The 21,372-nt window shown below is 46.5% G+C and overlaps 2 protein-coding genes across 2 annotated transcripts in view; one reads left to right on the top strand and one right to left on the bottom strand.

Annotated features, from left to right (window-relative positions):
• Positions 1-21,372, bottom strand: part of LOC122416595 (uncharacterized) — a 68,532-nt gene that overhangs the window by 7,129 nt on the left and 40,031 nt on the right. Inside the window, exon 4 of the mRNA XM_043429661.1 lies at positions 707-1,003. Within this exon, the coding sequence (XP_043285596.1) occupies positions 707-1,003 (297 nt within the window). The remainder of the gene's footprint in view (positions 1-706; positions 1,004-21,372) is intronic.
• Taf9 (TBP-associated factor 9) overlaps positions 14,006-21,372 on the top strand; it is a 100,247-nt gene continuing 92,880 nt past the window's right edge. Inside the window, exons 1-2 of the mRNA XM_043428794.1 lie at positions 14,006-14,102; positions 14,299-14,476. The gene's annotated coding sequence lies outside the window, so the exon portion shown is untranslated. The remainder of the gene's footprint in view (positions 14,103-14,298; positions 14,477-21,372) is intronic.

Here is a 21,372-nt window from a genome sequence, read left to right as displayed (position 1 = left end):
AAAATTTGCATATGTTCGAGGATTCAAAAATATAAACTGAAAAAATGATAATCGAGTGAGTAACTTGCCACCGAAATACCACAGGGAAACGAAAAAAACTCTTTTCATCGTGGCATGTCCCATATGAAAAAAAAAAAAAAACAAAAACCGAGCTTTACGGAACGTTGTTGCTCTTTGCGATGTGAGAGTATCCCGCGATGAAACAAAACAAGAGCATCTGCTGATCGGGGATTGGGTTACACAGAAATTCAAGAACTTGTCGGTAAACACGTCGAGGCAGCACGCAGAAGCCTGAGAAAAAAAGTAGCACGTGATGTGGCGCTAGCGGCGAATGTAAACCCAGATCTGTCCTTGTTTTGGTTCTTTTCAAAAATTCGATCTTGCCGCCCCCCCCCCCCCCCCCCCCTCCGCGCCACCGCCACTCTTGTTGTTTTCTTCTTAGAAGTGTTTTGTTGACATCGAGGCGAGTATAAGGGAAGCGTCATTCGAGAAGCGAGCGAAGAACGAGTTTAGCATTTATCGGGGAAGTTAGAATCGACTTTGTATCGTATAAAGAAAAACACAGCGTGCCCAGGACAAATGTGCGCTCGAGTAAATTTTAACGTTATTTCTACAATTCAGCGTCGGACTGTGCCGAGCGCCTGAATTTTGACTGGAAAGATGAAATCCAAGCACATTAAGTGCAATAATGGTGAATGGATAGTACCTGCTCGGGATCGCGAAGATGCAGGGTCGTGTGTGCCCCGTAAGGCCTTTCCTCGCCATCGGGAAGTTGAAGCCGCGGAGGAAGATCGAGGGCAAGATCCTGTCGCACGCTTCCTGCACGGATGGCTCGATCCCGGGCTGCCGCGACAATAGCTTGTTGCATGCCGTCGCTGCCGTGACCACCGACAACACCGCCGCCGCCGCCGTTGGGGCTCGCCTCGACCAAACCGCCCCCGAGGCCTCCGTGACCTCCGTGACCTCCGCTGCCGACCTCCATGCCTGCGCTCACCGACAGCATCTATTTTTCCAGGAAAAAAACAAGATAAAAGCATGAGCCTCGTCGATCCTTGTTCAATTTTTATCGTCATTGGTACTGTAATGAAAAAAAAACACTGTCGGAACGAGGAGAGCGCGAAAAACCGCGGTTTTTCCGGCAACGGCACCGCCGCCCTCGGGGGAACCCATTTTTCTTACACGCCTCAAAGTGATCTTCGTACAGGAAAACTGCGCGAGTGTTTTTTACCGCGAATCGATCACACCGTCGCGTCGGGAGCTCGCCTCTCTCGATCGTTATTCCGATATTACGACTTTCGACTTTGATCATTTTTACGACTCCGCTACGCGTCTCGCCACGATAATACTCCTTTTTTCATAACGCTTTTAAACCCGCCGAGAGCAGCGCGTATCGAAAAACTCAAGTTGTTTAATCTACGACGTTCTTTCACGATCGTTCGGACTCTCATTTCGTTTCGTCGCAGTTAACGTCTATGTTCAGCACACCGTTGCATTTTCCATTTATCAATCCTCTATCGCGGATGTTTCCTATATCCATGAATCGCGAGTAAAAAAATATTCTTCCCGAAATTCCACTATGAATTCGGTCTAAAAGAGCAGCTCTGATTCGATGTAATTCGTTGAAAATTATTTTTCATTACAAATTAAAATGTACAAAGGGCAGCGCTTTGTTTCGCTTTCAATAGTTCGAGAAATAATTTCCTTTACGAAACTTTGAAACAATGGAGAGAGAGAGAGAGAGAGAGAGGGAGAATTCTCGGTGAATTAGCGAATGCGCGCATGAAATGCAGAAGCGAAACGAAAAAGCAGAGGAAATTCCGCGCAGTTTTTTTTTTTTTTTTTTTTTTTTTTTTTTTCATTCTGTTTTACAAACATCGAGTATATTTCCGAGTTAAATTGCAAGAGGAACGAGAGACGAGGGAGCGTTGAAACTTTAAAGGGGTGCAGAGGGGGGAGGGGGCTCGGGGATGTAGTTTTCCGTTCACAGTACACAACGGTCAAACCGAGGGTTGAATAGGGTTGCAAATGGACACCGACGCGTCCGAGACAGGCCAGACCCCCTCGTGTGTTTTACCACGTACGTAATATTCATTGTGTACTGTTCGGCTGTAAAATATCTCGGACTTGTCGCCCCCGCCCCCCCGCGTCCGTCTCTCCCCGTTTCATCAGGCAAGTGAGCGAAAAAAGTGCAATTTTACATGCACGAGGGTTGCACCGGGCCCCCGGGGTAATCGGGGTCGTGAGAAACTTTGAGAAGTAAAAAAACGAGAAAAAAACCTCGCAAACTGCAACGACCGAGAAGAAATTTAAACTCCTACCAATTTTCGTTGCAAACGAAGGGACCTTTTGTACGAAAATTGCCATGCTTATCGTCCTTGTATAATAAGAAAAACATGAAATTACGAGTTTCATCAGTTTTTAAGTATATAAAATAATTGAACAGCAGCACGGAAATTGGTCGAAGAACGAATGGAAAGGAAAAAATATCGGGCAAAGATGACTTTTCTCAGGACGAGGTTCAGGCCTGCCTTAAGTGACCCCCATTGGCCCGATGTAACGAGTAAACAGCGGATATTTAGTGTCTGCGCATAAAGACTCTCCGTGCCGTCTGATCGCTGGGTGCTGGAAAATGTGTCTATCGATCGAGAAGAGAGGACGATGGGAGAATGTATTTAGTAAGAAAATGAGAAGGCAGCAGAGCGCGAGAGAGCGAGGACGAGTCGGAGCGGCGTTTTGCAGACTTTCGCAGCGGAGGGCTAGCGCCCTGCTGGGGAGTCTGCCAGACGAAGAATCGATCCTATCCAGAGCGCGTTGAGGAAAGACTCGAGGAGTGTAAAACCTTGGCGAGGTCGGTGCACTTCCACTCGGCACAAATATATCGAATGTTAAGGGGGTGGATATAACTGTGGAGCGCGCAAGTTAGCTAGCTCTTCAACTATTCAATGGATCCAAGCCGCGCTTCGGTGCACCGCGATATTCCCATTAAATCAAGGAAAATCCCCGAAGAAAATGGCGTTTATGCATCCGCAAAAGGAGCGAGAAATCGATCCAACAAATCAATTATTTCATTACTCACGCGCAGCGCTCCTGGGACGTGCGAATCTCATTAATTTCGCGGGGAATTTATCTTCATCGCGGTGAATAAATATTTCATCGAGAGTTTTACGAGTATCGATTAATACGCTTGTAAATTTAGATATTTCATTGAATTATCTAAACTCATGAGTATTGGAGAGAAAAATGGAGCAAGACTGCGCGTCGATCGTTTGGATTCATCACTCGAATCCACCCTTTTCGGTGAGCCCTCGAAAAAAAAAAACTACATATATTCAAAAGTCATATTCCAAGACGAAAGAGAGATAAAAAACGAGGAAAAACTACGTGCAACCGACGCCAGGTGAATAAAATGGATGTTCCTCCTCGGAAACTAGGGCTCGATCTTACGTCACGAAGGAAAGAGACTCTCTCGGTGTGGCGGGGTGCGCCCGAGAGCTCTCCGGGGAGTAAATACCGTTGCTGGCCGATTCTGGGCCTCCTTTTCTCATTATTCTCCTTTTTCTTTTCTCCTCGTGCGCGTATACATGCTGCCGAACGTAAACAAAATTTAATCCTATGGGGAAAGCCAGACGGTTGGCGGCCCGGTTACACCTCGACATATGGCCATATAAATTTACCAAAGTGGCTTTTAATAAGTCGAAAACACGTGGACGCGCGTGGCGTCCGTGCTGCTGCGCCGAGGCAATGGGGGTCGGTGGAAAAAACCCCGAAAAAATGGAGACCCGAGCGATATTTTTCGCGTTCGAACAATTCCATTTCAAAATTTCATCACCATTTTAACAAATAATTACACTTTTGTCCAAGAGTTTTGCTCGCTTTCGAGTCTCGACGCCTCCACGCCACGTATGTTCTGAAGCACGATCACGGTAGACGTATCAATTACGGAAGCACCGAGAGCCGATCCTCGGATTACATGAGGCCGGATTTTTTTCCCGGTTATAATATATCCTTTGGCCTGTACGCACGCCGCAGAGTCGCGCCCACTTCGCTGCTCTCTTTCCCACCCAACTGAAAAGTCCGCCGATTCCCTAAAATCGTCATTGACAGAACACACGTCGGTGTGGAGTGTGCGACTGAGGAACACGGCGGTTCTGCGAACCGTCAAATCCCTAGATTTTTAATCCTCAATCGGCAAAGAACGAAAAACATCGAAACGCCAGGATTTCGACGAGTTCTTCTGCGACTTCGGCATCAATGATGAAACACGTTTCGAATAAATTTTGCGACCAAACAGTGTATCGCGGAGGAGCGTTTGACAGATAAAAAAAAAAAAAAAAAAAAAAAAGCAAAAACAAAAATAAGCATCTCTGTGTCAATAAGAACGGGCGTTACTTGCATACGTTACGAATTTATGGATGCATAAATACTCGCGGAACAGACTCGGCTTCATAGACGACACACGTGTTATTCTTGAGTCTGGAAAATGCTCCGGATTCGTCACTCCCAATAATCGAGTCGATCGACGCTGCTATTTTATCGCTTTCATCACTCTCGCCGCGTCTCCTCGCGGTTCAAAAAAATCCATAGATATATAGATATATGTGCGTAAACATTCGAGTATTTCATACAGAAAGTCAGACTCTGGTCTCTATAAATGGCGTTACTGTTCCGAGTTATTCTTCGTTTGCACGGAAGAGTCCGTGGGAGCGTGAAACAATTGGATAAAAATGCAAGCTTCTCTGTCTCTCTCTCTCTCTCTCTCTCTCTCTCTCTCTCTCTCCCTCTTTCTCGATTCTGACAAAAAGACGAGGATTGAGAGAAAAAGACGGAAAAAGGTGAGAAATAATAGTTCGTTTGAATTGTTAATTAAAGGCTCGTTTTGAGGAGACTCGAGCGGATTGTGTGTGACCCGAAATTTCCTAATTGTCTGGGGATGAAGGGAGGGCAGGGAGCGAGAAAGGGGTGGGTACGTGACCTTCAGGAATCGAGCGAAGGCTCCTTCTCTCTCTGGCTGGTCTCTCTGACGTTGCACAGTGGCGACCCCGCGACAGGAAGACTCGTCTGGCTGAAACGTCAGCAGGTGCAGCATGTGCATTTTCAACTGTCCCTTTCTTCGCTGCCCTCTTTCTCTCTCGTCGCCCCTCTTCCTGTTTTTGCCTCGTTTCTCTTTCTCCGCTCACCCATCAAAGAATAAGCGTTCTATGACGCGCTTCTATCGGAATTTACGTAGGTTAGACTAGCGTCGATATATATAAAAACAAAATGTATAATTACGCTCCACACGCGACTCCACAATCGGCATTGAGAGAGAAACGCTTTCGTGCGGATTCCTCGGGCACGCGGGACGAGCCCTCGATGTATTGAAACACGTGGAAAACGTTATTCGCGACTCGCCAAGCAATTTTTCGTGAGTTCCTTTATTATTGACGGATTTAATGCTATTTCGATCAACTAAAACTGCGACCTTTTTCTACCATCTCAATTACCTTTTAGAACAAACATTTTTTCCCCCCAAATTCGATGACTTTTCGCGTATCAACAGAGATGTAAGAAAGTCCATTGGAATTTCCTCGGTACTAAAAAAAAAAGGGGCGAAAAAATTCGAGAAAAACAGAAGGAAACTCCGTTTCGCGACTTTTATGGATTCGCCTCCGTCTCGGCCTCCTTAAAGTAGATTTTTCTCTTGACTCAGAGTCCATACGGCAACCCGGAAGTCTGGTTATATCTCCCGGAAACAGTAAAAGGCGCGCCAACTAATGTTTTTCCTGCTTGTTTTTTTTTTTTCTTTTTTTTTCCTATCGTGAGAACACGTTCTAACCATTTATATAAATGTAGACTTCGCGTGCGTCCTCCCATTCGTGTATACGCGTATAAGCGCTCTTCATCGAGGATACAAAGTTAACGCGAGTGGAAGTAGGTGAAGAAACGCGTCGTTCGTTTTACGCGATTTCCGCTCTCGTCGCCCGATTGACGAACATTCGACAAGAAAATTTCAGCTCCCCTCCATTCGTTTCGGCTCCCACGAGCTGAAAAACGTGACGTTACGCATCGGCCGAGGTTTGCATCGGTTTGAGGAAGCCAAGAGCGTATTTCTCTCTCGCTTTATGCCGTCGAGAAATGAGCGAATCCAAAGAAGCTTCGTTCCAGGTTGAAAATCGATTTTAAAAAAAATCGCAGTCGAATCGCCGAACGGAGTTTCATTCGCATGAAAAGTGCGGAAATTATGCGAAAAATCGGAATAAATATGAGATGCGGAGGTTCGAGCCAGGTGGGCGGTTGTGCACAGAGTTGCATAACGTGTAACGCGTTGTTTAGTCTCGGTGAGAGGGATAAATGAATGATTGCAGCAAGTAAAAGAGGACGGAGGCTAATGGGAATCGGTATTTGGGTGGGACGAATTGACGACTTTGAGCGCGTATATATTTAATAATCGAGTCGGTATACGTGGATTCACGTGCGTGCAGAAGTTGTCGCTGACCACGAGGTCTCGTTGTGACCGATGGGGAGCGTTGAAAAGAGGCGAGCATAAGCCCGGGCATTCGTTGGTAGGCGTAGATAAGCGAAGGCAGATTGTTTCGCTACTGGCTCGCGGCTTATCGGTACGCTTGCACCGCGAACAAAGAGGGAAAGAGAAGAGAGAGAAGCTCGGAGCTGGGAGCTTATAAAACGTAGAAAATATAATAAAGGGGCCACGGACTCGAGTGAGGCGCTGCTGCGACGATGAATTACGCTTCAACTACGCTCACGGTGCTCACACACGCACACACAAATATCTGCGAGCTCCGTGCAGGCTTTTATAAATCTGTGCTGAGCTTCGACCTCGAGGAACGAGGAAAAAAGTCGAGCGCATCCAGTTGAAATCTTGCGTCGACTCTGATTCGTTCGACTGATAAATTCTATCGTTTTTTTTCCCCACCAGCTGACCGGGAAAAATGAATCGATACTTTTTTATCTGCTTTTCAGACTCGCTCGATCGCCATCATCCTTCGAAGCGTCCGACGGCCGAGGTGATAATTTCTCACTGTATTCATTCTCCTCGAAAATAAGCGTCGTTGAAAATGGGCCGAAGGAGAAAAAAAGGAGAAAAATAGAGCCTGGCGGACGTCGGGCGTGTGCGCGCGAGCGAAACGACGACGACGCACTTGCGTAACTTGCAGCGCAGCGAGAGAGAGAACCGCGAGAGCTTCCCGTTTGCCGGAGATAAGGCTAACGAGACCCAGATAATAGCGTCGGTAGTCTAGACAGCTAATTACGCAGCGAGAGACGTCCTTTAAAACGCTCTGCCCGCGCGCATCACGAGACCGATTGGACGCGCGCGCATACGCATACGCACGTTCAAATTTAACCTTAATCGAGAATAATGAAAAAAAGGGAGAGATCGAGGTGTGACGCGGTGGAGGAGGAAACGACTCGAAGAGGCAAAAGCGATTGGATAAAATCCGCGGAGACGATGCTGAATGGCGGCAGAAAACGAAGCTAAATTCGCGAAGCTAAAACCTCTCGGCGTTCATTAAAAATGAGTTTGGTAAAAAATAATGAATTTCGTGCGATTCCGTGCGAATACAAGCTTTGCGATAAAACATTTGCCGAGATAATGCGACGGTGATTTAATATCAATTAACTTTTATGGCGCTCGTAAAAGCTGACATTTGAGAAGCGTTAACTGGGTCAGGGCAACGGACCAATCATCTTTTGGCACTTCGATCTCACCGCGATTTATTTTCCTCCTTTTTTCCTTCTCGTCTCGAACGAATGCTGGGCGATCGAACTCTCTTTTGTTCGACGCACCTAGGCAAAAGTCAGTGCGATTTTATTGTTCGTGCGGCCTCGCCGCGAGCGGCGCGCTCGATGCGATGCAACGCGACGTATCGGAAACGCGAGGGGAGAGGGGGCCGGCGGCGATAAGATTTCGCGAGTCTTCTGAGAAGCGTGTCTCGCTAAACGCGAACTTTAAACCATGCACGATCCCTGCCAGAATCTCCCGCTCCTTTCAATGCACTTTCGAGACTCAGATTTGACATGAATAACGAGAATTTAAAAAACCTCTCGCGAGCCCACCGTTGTACGAAAACTTGGATATTTTTGAGCTCCTCGAAGATCCAATTCCGACGAGAAAAATCAACTCTTTCGGACTCTCCGAGCGCACTCGGCAGATTCTTCCGTGTTTGCATCAGGATAGTCAAGAATTACAAGCAAATTATAAAACACAACGCTGCTTCGATGAGCCGTGAAGGAAAAGGTAGGGAAACTGCATGGAAAAAGAGCTACGCTCGTCGAGATTTTGCTTCGCCGCTGAAAAGAATGCCCGTTTCCCAAATGACTGAACTTCGCTTCAGTCATTTGGGAAACGCTGATTGGAAGGAAAAAAAGAGAAAAAGTGGAACGTATTTTGCTGAGCGGAGACAGAAAAAAGAAGCAAAAGCCGCGTATGAATGTGGAGAGATTGCGATAAGAAATAAAAGTTTCTCCGAGAGTCTCGTGGTCACTTAGGATTCCAGTCGGTGACGCACACTCGACGATTATCGGAGTCGCGGACTCGGTTAACGATCCGCCGCATTTCCTCACCTCTCCCGCGCCTCATTTACGGTTTCGCGTGTGCGAAAAAAGAGCGCGGCTCGGACAGACGCGTGCGGTGTGTTCTCGGCGTGTACGAGGAGCGCACGGAGACAGCGGCAGACGCGCACATGCAGACTTGGAGTTGTTTGAGGAGTTGGCTGGCGCGTACGCGTGTGCGGGGTTCCTCTGAAAATTGCGACTCCGCGAGACGCGCTGTTGTTCTCTCGGTGCACCAGACTTTGTGCAATTCATGTTTTTCAACATATTCAGACTCGTTCGCGATAAGGTCGAGCGGCGAGAGGGGAAAAGCGTGTTCGTTCGCGTAACGATAATGAGCAGCACTCGATAGCCACAACAAACGCTGTCGCGGCCGGGAAGGGCGCACGCGTGTGTCGGTGGCGCGGATAAATCGCCGCGCGAGAGGCTTTTCCCTTGGAACGAATCGGGCGAAAGTCCGATTCCGTGGTGGCCAGCGGGCGAATATCGTCGCGATTGTAAAGACGCGGCGCGACCAACTCCTCCGGCTGGAGTCCGCCGCGTTTTTTTCCGACGACGATCCGGAGCGTTTTTGTCCGTTTTTTTTATGCCGGGCGCAAGTGCGCGGAGCTCTCAGGACCGTGCGAGCCCCGAACGCCTCGAATTCGTGACATTTAAAAGGCTGACGTTGAAGAAAAAGGAGAAAGAAAAAAGGGAGAGCGAAAGAGAGAAAGAAAAAAGGATTGCGGAGGCAAGAGACGAGAGAAAAAACGCGACAGCGACGAGGCAGAAGGACCAAAGAAGTTTATACATCGACCGAGTGGCCGCGGCCGCTGCGGTTGCGGCGTCGTAGTGGCTCCGAGGTCTCGTGAGGCCGGCACCCAGACGAGAAAACTGCAGTGAAAGCTCGCGCGGGGATCGCCGACATTCTGGGCCAGACGGAAGAAACGCGCGCGCCAGCAGCTCGTACAACTCTTCGTCGTACAGCTATACACACACGCGGGCGCGCTTACGTAGCTTTATAAAGAGATACTGGGTGATTTGAAGGCGCGAAAAGGGCGCAAGTCCGGGGCGCGCTGCTCTCGCGAGAATCGAGCACAATATTTTCATCGTGCGAGCAGCCAACGCTCCGATTCATTTATTCCGCATTTAATCGCTGCTGGCTCCCCGCGCGACCTTGTCGTTAATGTCATCGATTTATTCCCCTTAATCTCATAATCCTCTAATTTCATTTGGGCAATTACGGATTAAAGTGACGGAGGAAACGGTCCGGCAGTTTGCTCGCTCGAAAGTACGCGGCGAGTTCATTTTTTTGCGCGCATAAAAACAATTTTTCTTTCGCTCTTCCAGACACTCATCGTGGCCAAACTTCCCCGCGATTTTTCTCGGGCAACGAGCAATCGCGAGATCATCATTCGCGATTAATTCTATACGAAGCTGACTGAAAATTTAGGGAACGCCCGTTTTTTCGGCAACCCGTATATTTTTGATGACGCGCACAGTGACCCGGTTCGGGCTCGCAAAATTTCCGAGGACTCGTGCCGAGGCTTTGCGAAAGCCAGAGAAAAAATGAACGTTTTCGGTGCGAAAGTTGCGGCAGGATCGTGAAAATTTTTACGCGAGGATAATAATCTCCCTCCAAGTACATCAACGAAAGAAAATTTCCATGAAATTCAATAAAACAGCTTTTCCCTCGCGCTCGAGTTCACTTTATTTTTCTCCTCTGCACCTCCCGGTCAATTTAAATGAATGACAAAACAAATAAATAAATAAACACGCGCGTATGCGGACGTTGCAACAATACGCGGGCGATACGAATCTTTATCAACGAGAGCGCATACTTTGTTTCTTTCCTTTTTTTTCTCCTCTGCTCTCTTCCTCTCCGTATCTCCGCGCGCCCCCCCCCCCCGCTCCCCCTCCTGCGGTTGCCGCGTCTTCGAAGAGCGAACCAACGATTAATCGGCGCCCGAATGACGTCCGTGACTATTTTAATTATAACGAGAGAGAGAGAGGGATTTGCGACACACAAACACGTTCACACGACGTCCACATTTCTATTTATAATGTCGTCGATGCTGAGCGTTGTTTTTCAAAATCAATATCCCGCGAAGAAGAAACCGATTTTTAATAAGTGATGGTCGAGCATCGGATTCGACTTGTTCGTTTCCACTCCCGGGTTCGTCAGAAAATTTCGTAAAAAATCGGCTTCCTAATCGAAATGCGGTTCCATTTTTTAATGACGAAAGCTCGCGGTGATTTTTGCCATCGCTCCGTCTCGCGGTCGATTAATTTTCAACATTTCAACTTTTATCTAAATTTCTCTCACCAATCAAATATTTTTCTATTAAACTCCCATTTTCCAATCGTGAAAAGTTTTTTTTTTCATTTTCATTGTGATAAAATGAAATAAAATGAGAGAAATTCAATGAGATTGAAGAAATAGAATGGAAATAATTGACACGAATGATTATTATCATCGAAAATGAGACACCCGCTCGTTATTTATCGACGATTGAACGTTACGAAATCGTTCGATTCGAAAAAAGCGAATTTTTCGAATAAAATTGTGAGAAATAGCGACCACTCGGTCCCGAAACTTCTTCAAATATATCAAAGAATATTTTCAACTACTTCCGTCCATGTTCACTGTCCACGCGTAATTATTAGTCGTTCAGAAAAAGCAGCCAAAAAACGATAATCTCGAAAATAACAGCTGACGGTTTCGTGTTATTGTGATGCTTTTGAATTTTGACATCGAGAATAGCGTTTTGGTGGAACGACAGCAGCGGGGCAGCAGCTGACGGATCTTCCTGTACGTTAGTTGCACACCCATATGCACAGAACTTGGTATAGTGCATTTCCATGGATTAATACACATTTACAAAGATCTATATATTACGTACATTAAATAGTACGTATACGTGGGGTATGTATAGATATATGGAGAGATATAATGCGTGGTTACGAGGCCGAGAGCGCTCACCCTCGCCCCCGGTCTCGACCAGCAAGTATGTCTGGCCGGGTACACTCGGCGTCAAAACTTTCCGAAGTGGAGTGAATTTATTGTGCTCGTAAAGAGAGGAAGAAAAAGCGCGGTGTGTGCGGCGGAGACGTCGAAGGGATTGAGGGATTAAAAAAAAATGGGAGCGAAGAGTCGAGAGGCTCGTCGGCGAGGAATCGGGATAGAAATGCCCGTCCTACGAACTGGTTTGTACGAGCAAATATTCTCTCAAAGTAGTACCGGAGTGGGCACAGGTGCCTGACGTCCGGGAACGAAAAACAAACGACAGAGGGGAAGAGACAGACGAGAGAGATGGGCGGGGGTCAAAAAAGAAGGAAAAGAAACGCGAAAAAGTCATTCCCTTGCGCTTTGTTTTACTTTTTGCTTATTTTTCTATTCCGCGCCTTTCAATTGCTATCGATAAATCACTCGCGGATATGGGACGACCTTTCCGCACGCTTACACGTGTATATACCTACTCGAGTCAACCTGACGTCCTACAAAGTGCGTGTAGGCACGCCGAGAACCGCCTCAGACTCCGAGCGCGAGAATTTTTCTCAAGCGCGACCTTTTTCATCGCAGGTGTGTTGAGAAATTTTTTTCATTTCACTTATGCTGCATCTAAGAATTACGCGAAACGGCGAAGCGGCCCTGGGGCTATTGATTTCGAGAGATTTTCAGAGGCTGCATTATTTTTTGGAAGAGGATGCCTCCTCTCGTTTATGGCGATCGTAAATTATTATGACACTTGACATTTCTTTGTGGCTTACTTTTATTTCGCACGCTTTGAATTCTCCGTCGTTTATCGCGTGGATATATTCATCACGGTGTCGTTACACACCGTGACTCTTTCCCAATTTCATTGTTCACGTTGACTTTCGACGACCTTGAGAAGTGAGTTTTTTCCTACTTTAAATGATGAAAAAATTCGACGTTCGTATGCGATACCGTCTTCGAACGTCAATCGTATTCCGTAACGAATCTTTTATTGCATAATTCGTCGTCGCGGCTTCGAATATCAGCACGAAATGATTCCGATTTTCCTGTCAGTAGCTCTCTATGAACCACTGAATTCGCGATGATTTTAAAGACTCTTTTTAACGAGTCAAACAAAAATACTTATTTGTTTCATTCGGTTTTACATTTTAGGAGGATGGGAAAATTTGGAATTATTTTTTTTCATTTTGTTCTCTATCGCTGGCTATATGTTTTTGAGCTGTCACTTTCTTACGTCAAATATTGAAAAAAGTAGTAAATATGCTGCTCGAATATCGTTAGGATCGTGTGAATCGAGAACATTTTTCGACGAAACATCGACGCAAATATTTCGAAGAATACCCTGAAATTATCGCGAAAAAATTGGGTTCGTTGTCTGTGATATTTTTTCCGGAATCACTTTTTCGTTCGTAAGTACACAAATAAAATTTGTGAAAACGTACCACAAGGGCCATGTCGTGGGGTTTGGATTCCTGAACGTGGAGTATACGGGCTCCTAACTCGAGAAGCTTCCTTCTCAACTGTTTCACGGAGACGCCGAGCGTCTGCATGCAGCGACGCCGCAGCTTCATTTGAACGACGACGACGCCAGGTTGCCGACGAACTTGGAAAACCACCGACCGTCAGCTGTCAAGCTGGCATAACGCTGACTATCTCTCTCTTTCACTCGCTCGTTCCTTCACCTCGCGCACAGCAATTTCTTTGAATTTTCCGTAATTCTTCACTTTTCTATAAATTTCTACATAGTTAATATTATATGAATTCAAATAAGTCGAGAAATCACACGGTACGAGTGAAACGGATGAGGAGACGAGAACGAATTCGAGTCGAGGCGATTATATTTTTCGAAAGAACTCTGATCCCCCGTTCGGTTAGTCGATATTTACAATTTTCCTTTATTTTTTCGAACAATATGGCGCACTCCACTGCACTGGATTAATAACGATTCGAAAGAACTTCCGAAGTTGATGATAACGCAGATATTCTTGTTATCCTTGACACTTGGAACACATTAGTTTAAAAAAAAAAATATTAATCACGACGACGGAGACAGTGATTTAAAGTCTATAACTGGTATTCGGCGTTTTTCGAAGTTACGAGGAGTGTCGTTCGCGTTCTGTGCTGTTGCACAGGTTTTACTTGACTGAGAGGCCTCGGCGCGCGTCTCGCGACGCTCGAATCCACGTTTGCCTTCCCCACAATGCAATATCCCCCACTCGTTTCGTATGCCAGCGCTCTCCTTCGTTCGTGTTCGTTCTGTCTCGCTTTACTGCTCGCCGCTTCTCTCTCCTTCGTGCACGTTCGTATATGCTCGCGCTCTTTCGATTTTCTTACCCCCTCTTTCTCGTTGCGAAGCTCGCACTCGGTCTCGTTCGCTCTCACATTCGTGTTGAATTACGAGGGGCGCAGTATGCGCTCGCGGGGGAGGGGAACGGAGGACGAACGAACAGCAGTGCTCTGCGTGATGTTCTATCGTTCGAGGTTCGAGCCGTTCGAGTCAGTCGTCAGTCATAGACAGGCGAATACGTTTCGATCGACGCAAGTTTCTCTCCACTGTTCAAAATACTGCTTCAAGGTCTGAAACTTTTGCAGTCTGTTTCTTTTCTATTATTTTTTTGTACTCGTTATGCCTACGTGCGTAGAGAAAAATTCACAAATTCAACTTTGGACAACCTGTAATATGATTATCGAAAATTTATTTTTTTAAAAGACTTTTTACAACACTTGAGTTATAACAAAATTGGAACATGCTTTTTTTCGTTTCACTCCAGATCGACTGATTGATTTACTCGTCCTTAAAATATCGCTATGATTTATTTCGACGAGTACTTTTTGCCCGAGGTGCATTAGCCTCCTACGAGACATCGAGTACACCTTTTGACACTTTCCAAAATTCAATCCCGGCACCCTCTGAATGACGCGTCATGGAAATGAAAACAGTTCAAAGAGGTATTTGTTTTTTTTTAAGAGTTTTTTTTTTGTTGGTTTCTCTACGTCTCGTCGAGAACGTCCCGACTGTTACGAAGTCTCGGGCGACACTCCCGTCTCCAACAACCTCGTTCTTTCAGTCTCCTCGTCTCTTTCTCTCTCGTTCTTATATTCTGTCTCTCTCAAGTCTGTCGAGCTGCGTTGCAACAACTGTCACTCGCGTAATCGCGTGGCCTCGTCGTTTTGTTCGACTGTTAGTAGTGTTCGTATTTATTATCACGAGCGACCTTCTCTTTTGCGTTTCTCAATTTGTACAATTTTTATTTTACACTCGATTATATTCTCAGTTTTAGAGTTTATAATTAATGTTATTGATGAATCGACAAATCAGTTTTTATGGAGATTTCAAAAATATGATGCGTGTGGAATGACAATAAAATGGCTATAAATCGAGTTCGATGCACTCGCCGATTCGACGAGTCTCATCACTTAGTTCGCTCCTCGAGCGACACAAGCAAAAATAAGCAAACCAGGGTTTATCTTCGGGTAGGGGTAAATCAAAAGATTCGGAAACAATACGACGATAACAAGGGGATTTAAGGGGGGGCGTTGTTCGTGCGTCAAGTCCAGTAGCAGACTGATAATCGTACAGTGACTACGAGACACCGCACACACCGCAGCCGATACGTCTCTTGTCTCTTTTCTTTGCTTCTGCGCAACTGATAGTCTCTCTCCCTCTCTTGTGCTACACTCTTGCTTGTGAAGCAGCTCCACTTCACCTCGTACCCGGCCGCGAAGTGAACTAATGCTTCTTGCCGCCGCAATAGCGCTAGCTGCTACTAACGCCGCTGTCGGCGAACCCCTCCACCCACAAGCGATACTAGCGATTCCGGCGGCCACCGAGTCAACTTTCAAACTGCCCGACCGACGCGCCGCATTAAGAAATATTTTTGCAGTGAAGTAGAGAATAGTGAATTTACAAAAGGCAGTAAAAAGTTCTCTAGCCTTAGAAAATGACGATATTTTATGACGAAATAATTGTTAGATTCGATTTCGAATATCAAATGTTGTTTTCCATTCGTGTTACTTTTTTTTACACTTGTTTAGGTGATTTTTCAATTTCATGTGGCGCGGGTGAGTTCGTGAATAACGAACAATTGAAAAAATCGTAAATGCTTTTTCTCCCTGTTGATGATGTGTGTTTCCTTAAAAATATTACGAAAAAGAGATTGTTTGTTCTCGGAATAAATTTTAAATAAAATAGTTGATAAAGTCGTTTGAATCCTCAGCCGGCAGTCGGTAGTTTTTGCGCGTGTTTACATGATACACGTAATGCTTTTCTTTGGCTCTCTGGGCTTTTTCCGGGCTGCATTTGTGAACGAGAGACGAGAGACTTTCGATCTTCGTGATCGAGTGCACCGGCACGAAATGTCCAGCGTAAAAGAGGAGGACGAGAAGTTGCTCGGCATAAACGAGTAGGATGGACCGTGAGTTGTTTGCGTAAATCCAATAGAAAAGCGGAGATGCGGAACGGCGTTCAATGACCGCTGTTGTGTTCGTCAACTTTTGACGCGTATAATATAACATTTTTATAATTTTTGTCCTCCTTTTCCTTTTGCACTTTATTCCTCGTGGTTCATCTGATATTTACGATGCTTGAGAATACGCGAATAAACGAATATAAAATTGGATTGAAAAATCGACTTTTTGTCCAGTGTTGACAATTCTTGCGAGTCTATTCCGTTTTTTCCTAACCTCAAAATGCATAAAACGACGTATTTCGGTGCGCAAATACGTGAACGACCCAAAAATTTCGTACAAACGTCGGTTGTAAACTCGAAGTACTTTCCACCAGTAACAAAACCGAGAGGGAGCGGAAAAGAATAAATAAAAAGAAAAAATGACGGAGGCAGAGATAAAGTTGGTCGAGCGAGGGAAAGTGCAGCAAATACGGCAGTCAAAATAATCAGAGCGAGATTAATACGGAGGGGGATTGATCGATGGGTAGAAATAATATTCTTATTATCATCGTTGATTTTATTTGTATAAACAAAGGAATTCATCACAAATGTAGAGCAGTAAAAATGTATGTGTAAACTGAGGGAATTTGACTTTCCATTATCTTTTCCTAAATTATTCGAAATTATACAGTGCATTTGTTTCCATTTACAAAACGAGGCCATTAAAAATAAAAGAAACAACGAATTTTCAGACATTTTAATCGCACATTGCAGTTTTTTCGTTTTAATGTCTCTTAAATTATCGTCGATAACGTCGTTCCTCGTCAAGTGTTTCGAGAGCTGGAAATTACGAACAAGTCGATAAGAACACGTGCGTCTGCGATATGATTATCATGTACACGGAGTTTCTAGGAAATCATTTCTCGTGCCCGCATCACAATACGATTGTTTCGTCGCTTTTTTCTCCCTTCAATTTTTATCCTTTCTCTCTACTTTTTCCTTCCTTTTCTTCTGCAATTATAAGAATGGCCACGGTCTCTATATTTCTCGCTGATTCGTTCCCAGCTATTATTATTTAGTCTGATGAGGATATTAGCAAGTTTTCGAGACGCGTCATTAAACGCTGTTCTCTCTCTCGCTCTCTGCCTTGTGTAATTCAATTGTGCCATCGCGTTTCATTGTAATGCGGACCTGAATTGCGCAGATCGTTTTTTCCTACGTTTCCGTTTCTTTTTTCTCGTCGTTTTCTTTTGATTCTTCTCTTTTTTCTCTCTCTCTCTCTCTCTCACATCCGTCGCGTCGCTCCGCGATCGGCGAATCGATTCACTCGCTTCAACTGTAATCGCGATGAGCACACATCAATGATGAACGACCGTTCGAACAATGGATTTCGTATCGATGCTTTCTCGAGACCGTTTTCAGACTGCGAGCGTTAAAAATAGGCGAATAGACAATTGTGTATCCTCGACTTTCCTTTTTTTTCTCTAAAAATTCGACAATCGACTTAACTATTTTTCCTGAAAATTTCAACGACTGAGAATGTGTTTCTTTTTTTTTTTTTCTCCTCGATTTTCCTGGCGATTCCTCTCGCAGCTCATTTTTCCCGAGTCTTGCAAACCCTTTTCGTCCTTTTCCACCGTGCCCAGGAGATTTTCCCGACTCTGTATCGAGTGGAGTTTCAGCAGTTTAATATTTCAATTGGGCAGCCTCGAAAAGTGCACCGAGAGCCCGTTCCCTCCTCGACGAGAGCCAGCCCCCGGAACGACGGTGAGCGCCGCGCACCGCACAGTCTTTCCGCGCGCGCACACACGCGCCTGTTGACCTTCCCTCGGCCAAGGTCGTCGCTCGTCGAACGGCCACGCGATCGTTTCGACGCCAGACTGTTTTGACGACGGGCTGCCGAGGCACGAGCACGTCGAACGTCGACTGTGTGTGCCGCTTCTCGTCTAACGTGCTCGTATTTAAATCTCGCATCGGCACATCACCAGACACTGCCGTCGTCAGTTCATTTCGTCTCTTCACCTCCCCCCAAAAGTTTCGAGCCTTGTAAAATGTGCTCTCCCCACAACGTTATCACCGTTTGAGCGCTCTTCGCGTCTTTCAGACTAGAAATAATAAAAAGTCGGATTTCCGTGGCTCGAACGAGCGGAGCGAACTTGGGCGTTAAACGTCCCGTAAGAAACGCGAAAAGATAACCGGCAACAGGTAACAAAAGAAAAGGGCCCGGAGTGAGAATCGGCAGGAAGAAAACGCCCGCGATCGATGCCGATCTCCGTCCGAGATTTCTCCACTATTAGACGAGCTCTCGTCCCGATAGGACCGAAGGTAACACGCCTCGAGAGAGAGAGAGAGAGGCCGAGACCGAGAGCAACAAAGATAGAAAAAGAGACAGCGAGCGCGAGCAGCAGAGCCTCGTCGCAGTCGTCGACGTCGACGTCGACGACGGGAACTTGCTTGTGTGCGCGCCGTCTAGACGGGAGGTTGTTGGGGCCCGAACACGAGAGCGAGAAGAAGATAGGACGAGGGGAATAGACGGCGAAAGGAAGAAAGAGCGCGCAAGCCTTCGGGAGGAGGAGGAGGAGGCAGAGGAACGGGGACGCCGGAGGAGGACAGCGCGAGACGCGGAGACCTCGAGGCTTCCGGGGGCGGGAGGGAGGCAGGGATTTGGAAGTGGCGATCGAGGCACCCTTCGCGCGCGCACACACACGCGCGCGCGCGCCCGCTTATGGGGAGAGGAAATATACGTGTCGGAAGGAAAAGAGAGATGCGATCGAAACTCGAGAGCGAAAGATATGGAGAAAGCCGGGGAGAGAGGGAGCGAGTCCCGAGGAGGGTGGGGAAGAGCACCCGTTGAGATCGCGCCGAGTGTACAGAGATGCAAATAAACCGGGTGTGGGAGAGAGAGTGATAAGATTTTAGCGCGGATACGCGGGGAGAAAAGGACGCGCGAAATACCTCGAGAAATTGCACTCGCTTGAGATACAAGCGAGCGTTGGGAGCTCCGCGCGTCGAAGAGCCTCCGAACGATAGAAAGAGAGAGATGAAAACGGGGGAATAAATTGTGGTGGGGGAGCCGTGATAACCGGCTATCGTATCTCAGGGCCGGGTTGCAGCTCCCGGTCTCTCGTGGTTCGCAGCTTCCACTAAACTCTCCGCCCCCTGGCCCTCGTGTCTCATTCTTGAAGCACACTTTCGAATGCTCCGCGCCGCTTCTCCTCTTGCTGGTTTTCCCTCGGCTTTTCCTCGTTAAGAAATCATTTGCGGAGGCGATTTTTACTGCCGGAAATCGAGCTGTTTATCCGAGAGGTTCATTAAAAAGGGACTGTTTCATTGACGCGAGGAACGCTTATGTTTGTTCGATTATGAAACTCCCTTCGTTATTGATGGTAATAAGTAAATGTTTGATTATCCACGACCAAAAGGATTGGAATTTTTGAGGATAAATCGAAGGCTCGAAAGACCGTTTTGCTCCCTTTTCTTATCACTCGATAGAGGCACTCGGCTGGACGTATTGCAAACTTTATTATCTTGCTAAGTATACCGGATCCAAGATTTATTATCGATGACTGATTTTAATCCTCGTGCGCGGTGTACTCGGCTTCGCTGCGATTTATACGTACGTGCGAATGCGCGGCTCGTATCAGTGAACAACCCGTGTGTGTACCGAGTGCACACTATGCTTACTCGTTATCGTCACCAAAGCCTCGCGTATCGCGTTTTTGTTTTTTGTGTCTGGGCCGGCGTGTGTGCTCAAACTATCTGCGAAAACTTGATAAAACTGTCTACGCGAGATTGACCATGAATGTTTCATAGCCTGCGTCATTGTGCCGGCTGCGATATTTCGCCATGGAGAATTTCATGATTTCGACATTCTTCGAAACGAATTACTTGAACGAGAATAAAAGTGACGAAAGGTTGAGAACTCGAAGGCGATAATCGAAAAGTGAGGCGCAAAAATCCTCCATTTTTTCCGTTCAATTGAGCAACGATTTTAATCTAATGCGGCTGAACTTGAGAAAATAATGAACCCAAATTAAATGATGACGTGGCTTTGTTGACCCGGAGAATATTTGCTTTGTTCACGGAAGACGGAAAGAGCGAGGAGAGACCGCGAGGGAAAGAAAAGGTCGTGCGGATCGACCAGACGTTCCTCCCTCCTCTCTCTCTCTCTGTCTTCTGGTTAAACCGAGGACCAACATTGCGGAACAGACCAGAGACTGAGGGAGGACAGAGAACACGCGGAAATGGAGATTATGCAGCGAGAGGACGGCTGGCAGAGCGAGAGAGCGAGGAACAGCAGTTGGGGGAAAGCGAAACAGAGAGAGAGAGAGAGAGAAATCGCCTCGGGTATGTCTGGCTCGAGTAAAACATGATCCGCAGTAGAGAGAGAGAGAGGCCAGCGAGAGAGAAAGAGAGGGAGAGAGTGCCCTAGCATCGACCATTTCCACTGGCAGCCGCCATTTGACTATACAGGCATTTCCAAAAGTCAGTAGCGTCGGAATCATTTGAAACTCTCAGTCTCTCGATAGATCCCAACATTCCGAAGCGAAAAGTTCTTTACCATTTTTTTCTCCGACCCACCGTTCTCCGGATACCGTTTATTTCCTGCGGCGACCAATCCCAGTGTCGAGCGCGCTCTCCCCCCGCCCGTTCGCCAAGCCCACTCGCTCCGGATTGGGCCTGGCTCATTTCCTCAACAACTCAGCAACGCTTGATCGCACAAAAGAGTGACAAAGACTCTATTTTTGAATGGACCGGTACGAGGATCCCTTCGAGCAGGAAATATAGCAGCGGTCGCCTCACCCCCGCGCGCGCGCCGGTGTCCCAACGCACCGTTCAAACTAACCAGTAACCATCGCGAGACTGACCCTCACCCCTCGCGCAATGTCTAGGCAGGGATGCGACTCGACGATTTTGTTTCAGACACCCACCACTTTTTATCCCTTTCCCCCTCGCCCCGGCCCCTTTCCGCCCCTGTTTCACTCGCGTACGTGCTACGAACGAATTCGCGAACGACAACAACCCGCTTCACGACACCCACGAGACTGATACGTTATACAAGCGATTCGCCAGGCCCGAAAACGAGCCGACCACGTTTCACAGATTATTTTATACCCTCGTAACTGGGATCCCCCGATATTCCGATCTTGCATATGTGCATTGAAACTCTTATCAATTTTCAATCTCCACTTAAATTCAATCGGCCAAATTCGATGGCTTATTCATTTTTCGAGCTGTGCAAAAGTATTTTTTCCCTTCTCATCCATTCCAAGAGGTTTTTTTCTCATCATATTTTTTCAAATATTCTTCACTCTTCCGAGTGATTGTTACGGATTCGGGACAACTCAAGTGTCTTTCGACGATCGTTGGATTTATTCATGATTTTTATAAATTTACATTCCATCTTCGTATATCGACCAACGAAAAGGACTCGTTTCCATAAAGTTGGAGTATCGA

Source organism: Venturia canescens, chromosome 9, assembly GCF_019457755.1.
Source record: "Venturia canescens isolate UGA chromosome 9, ASM1945775v1, whole genome shotgun sequence".
NCBI lineage: Eukaryota > Metazoa > Arthropoda > Insecta > Hymenoptera > Ichneumonidae > Venturia > Venturia canescens.
Note: the sequence above shows the minus strand (reverse complement) of the source record. Positions and strands in the feature narration are given on the sequence as shown.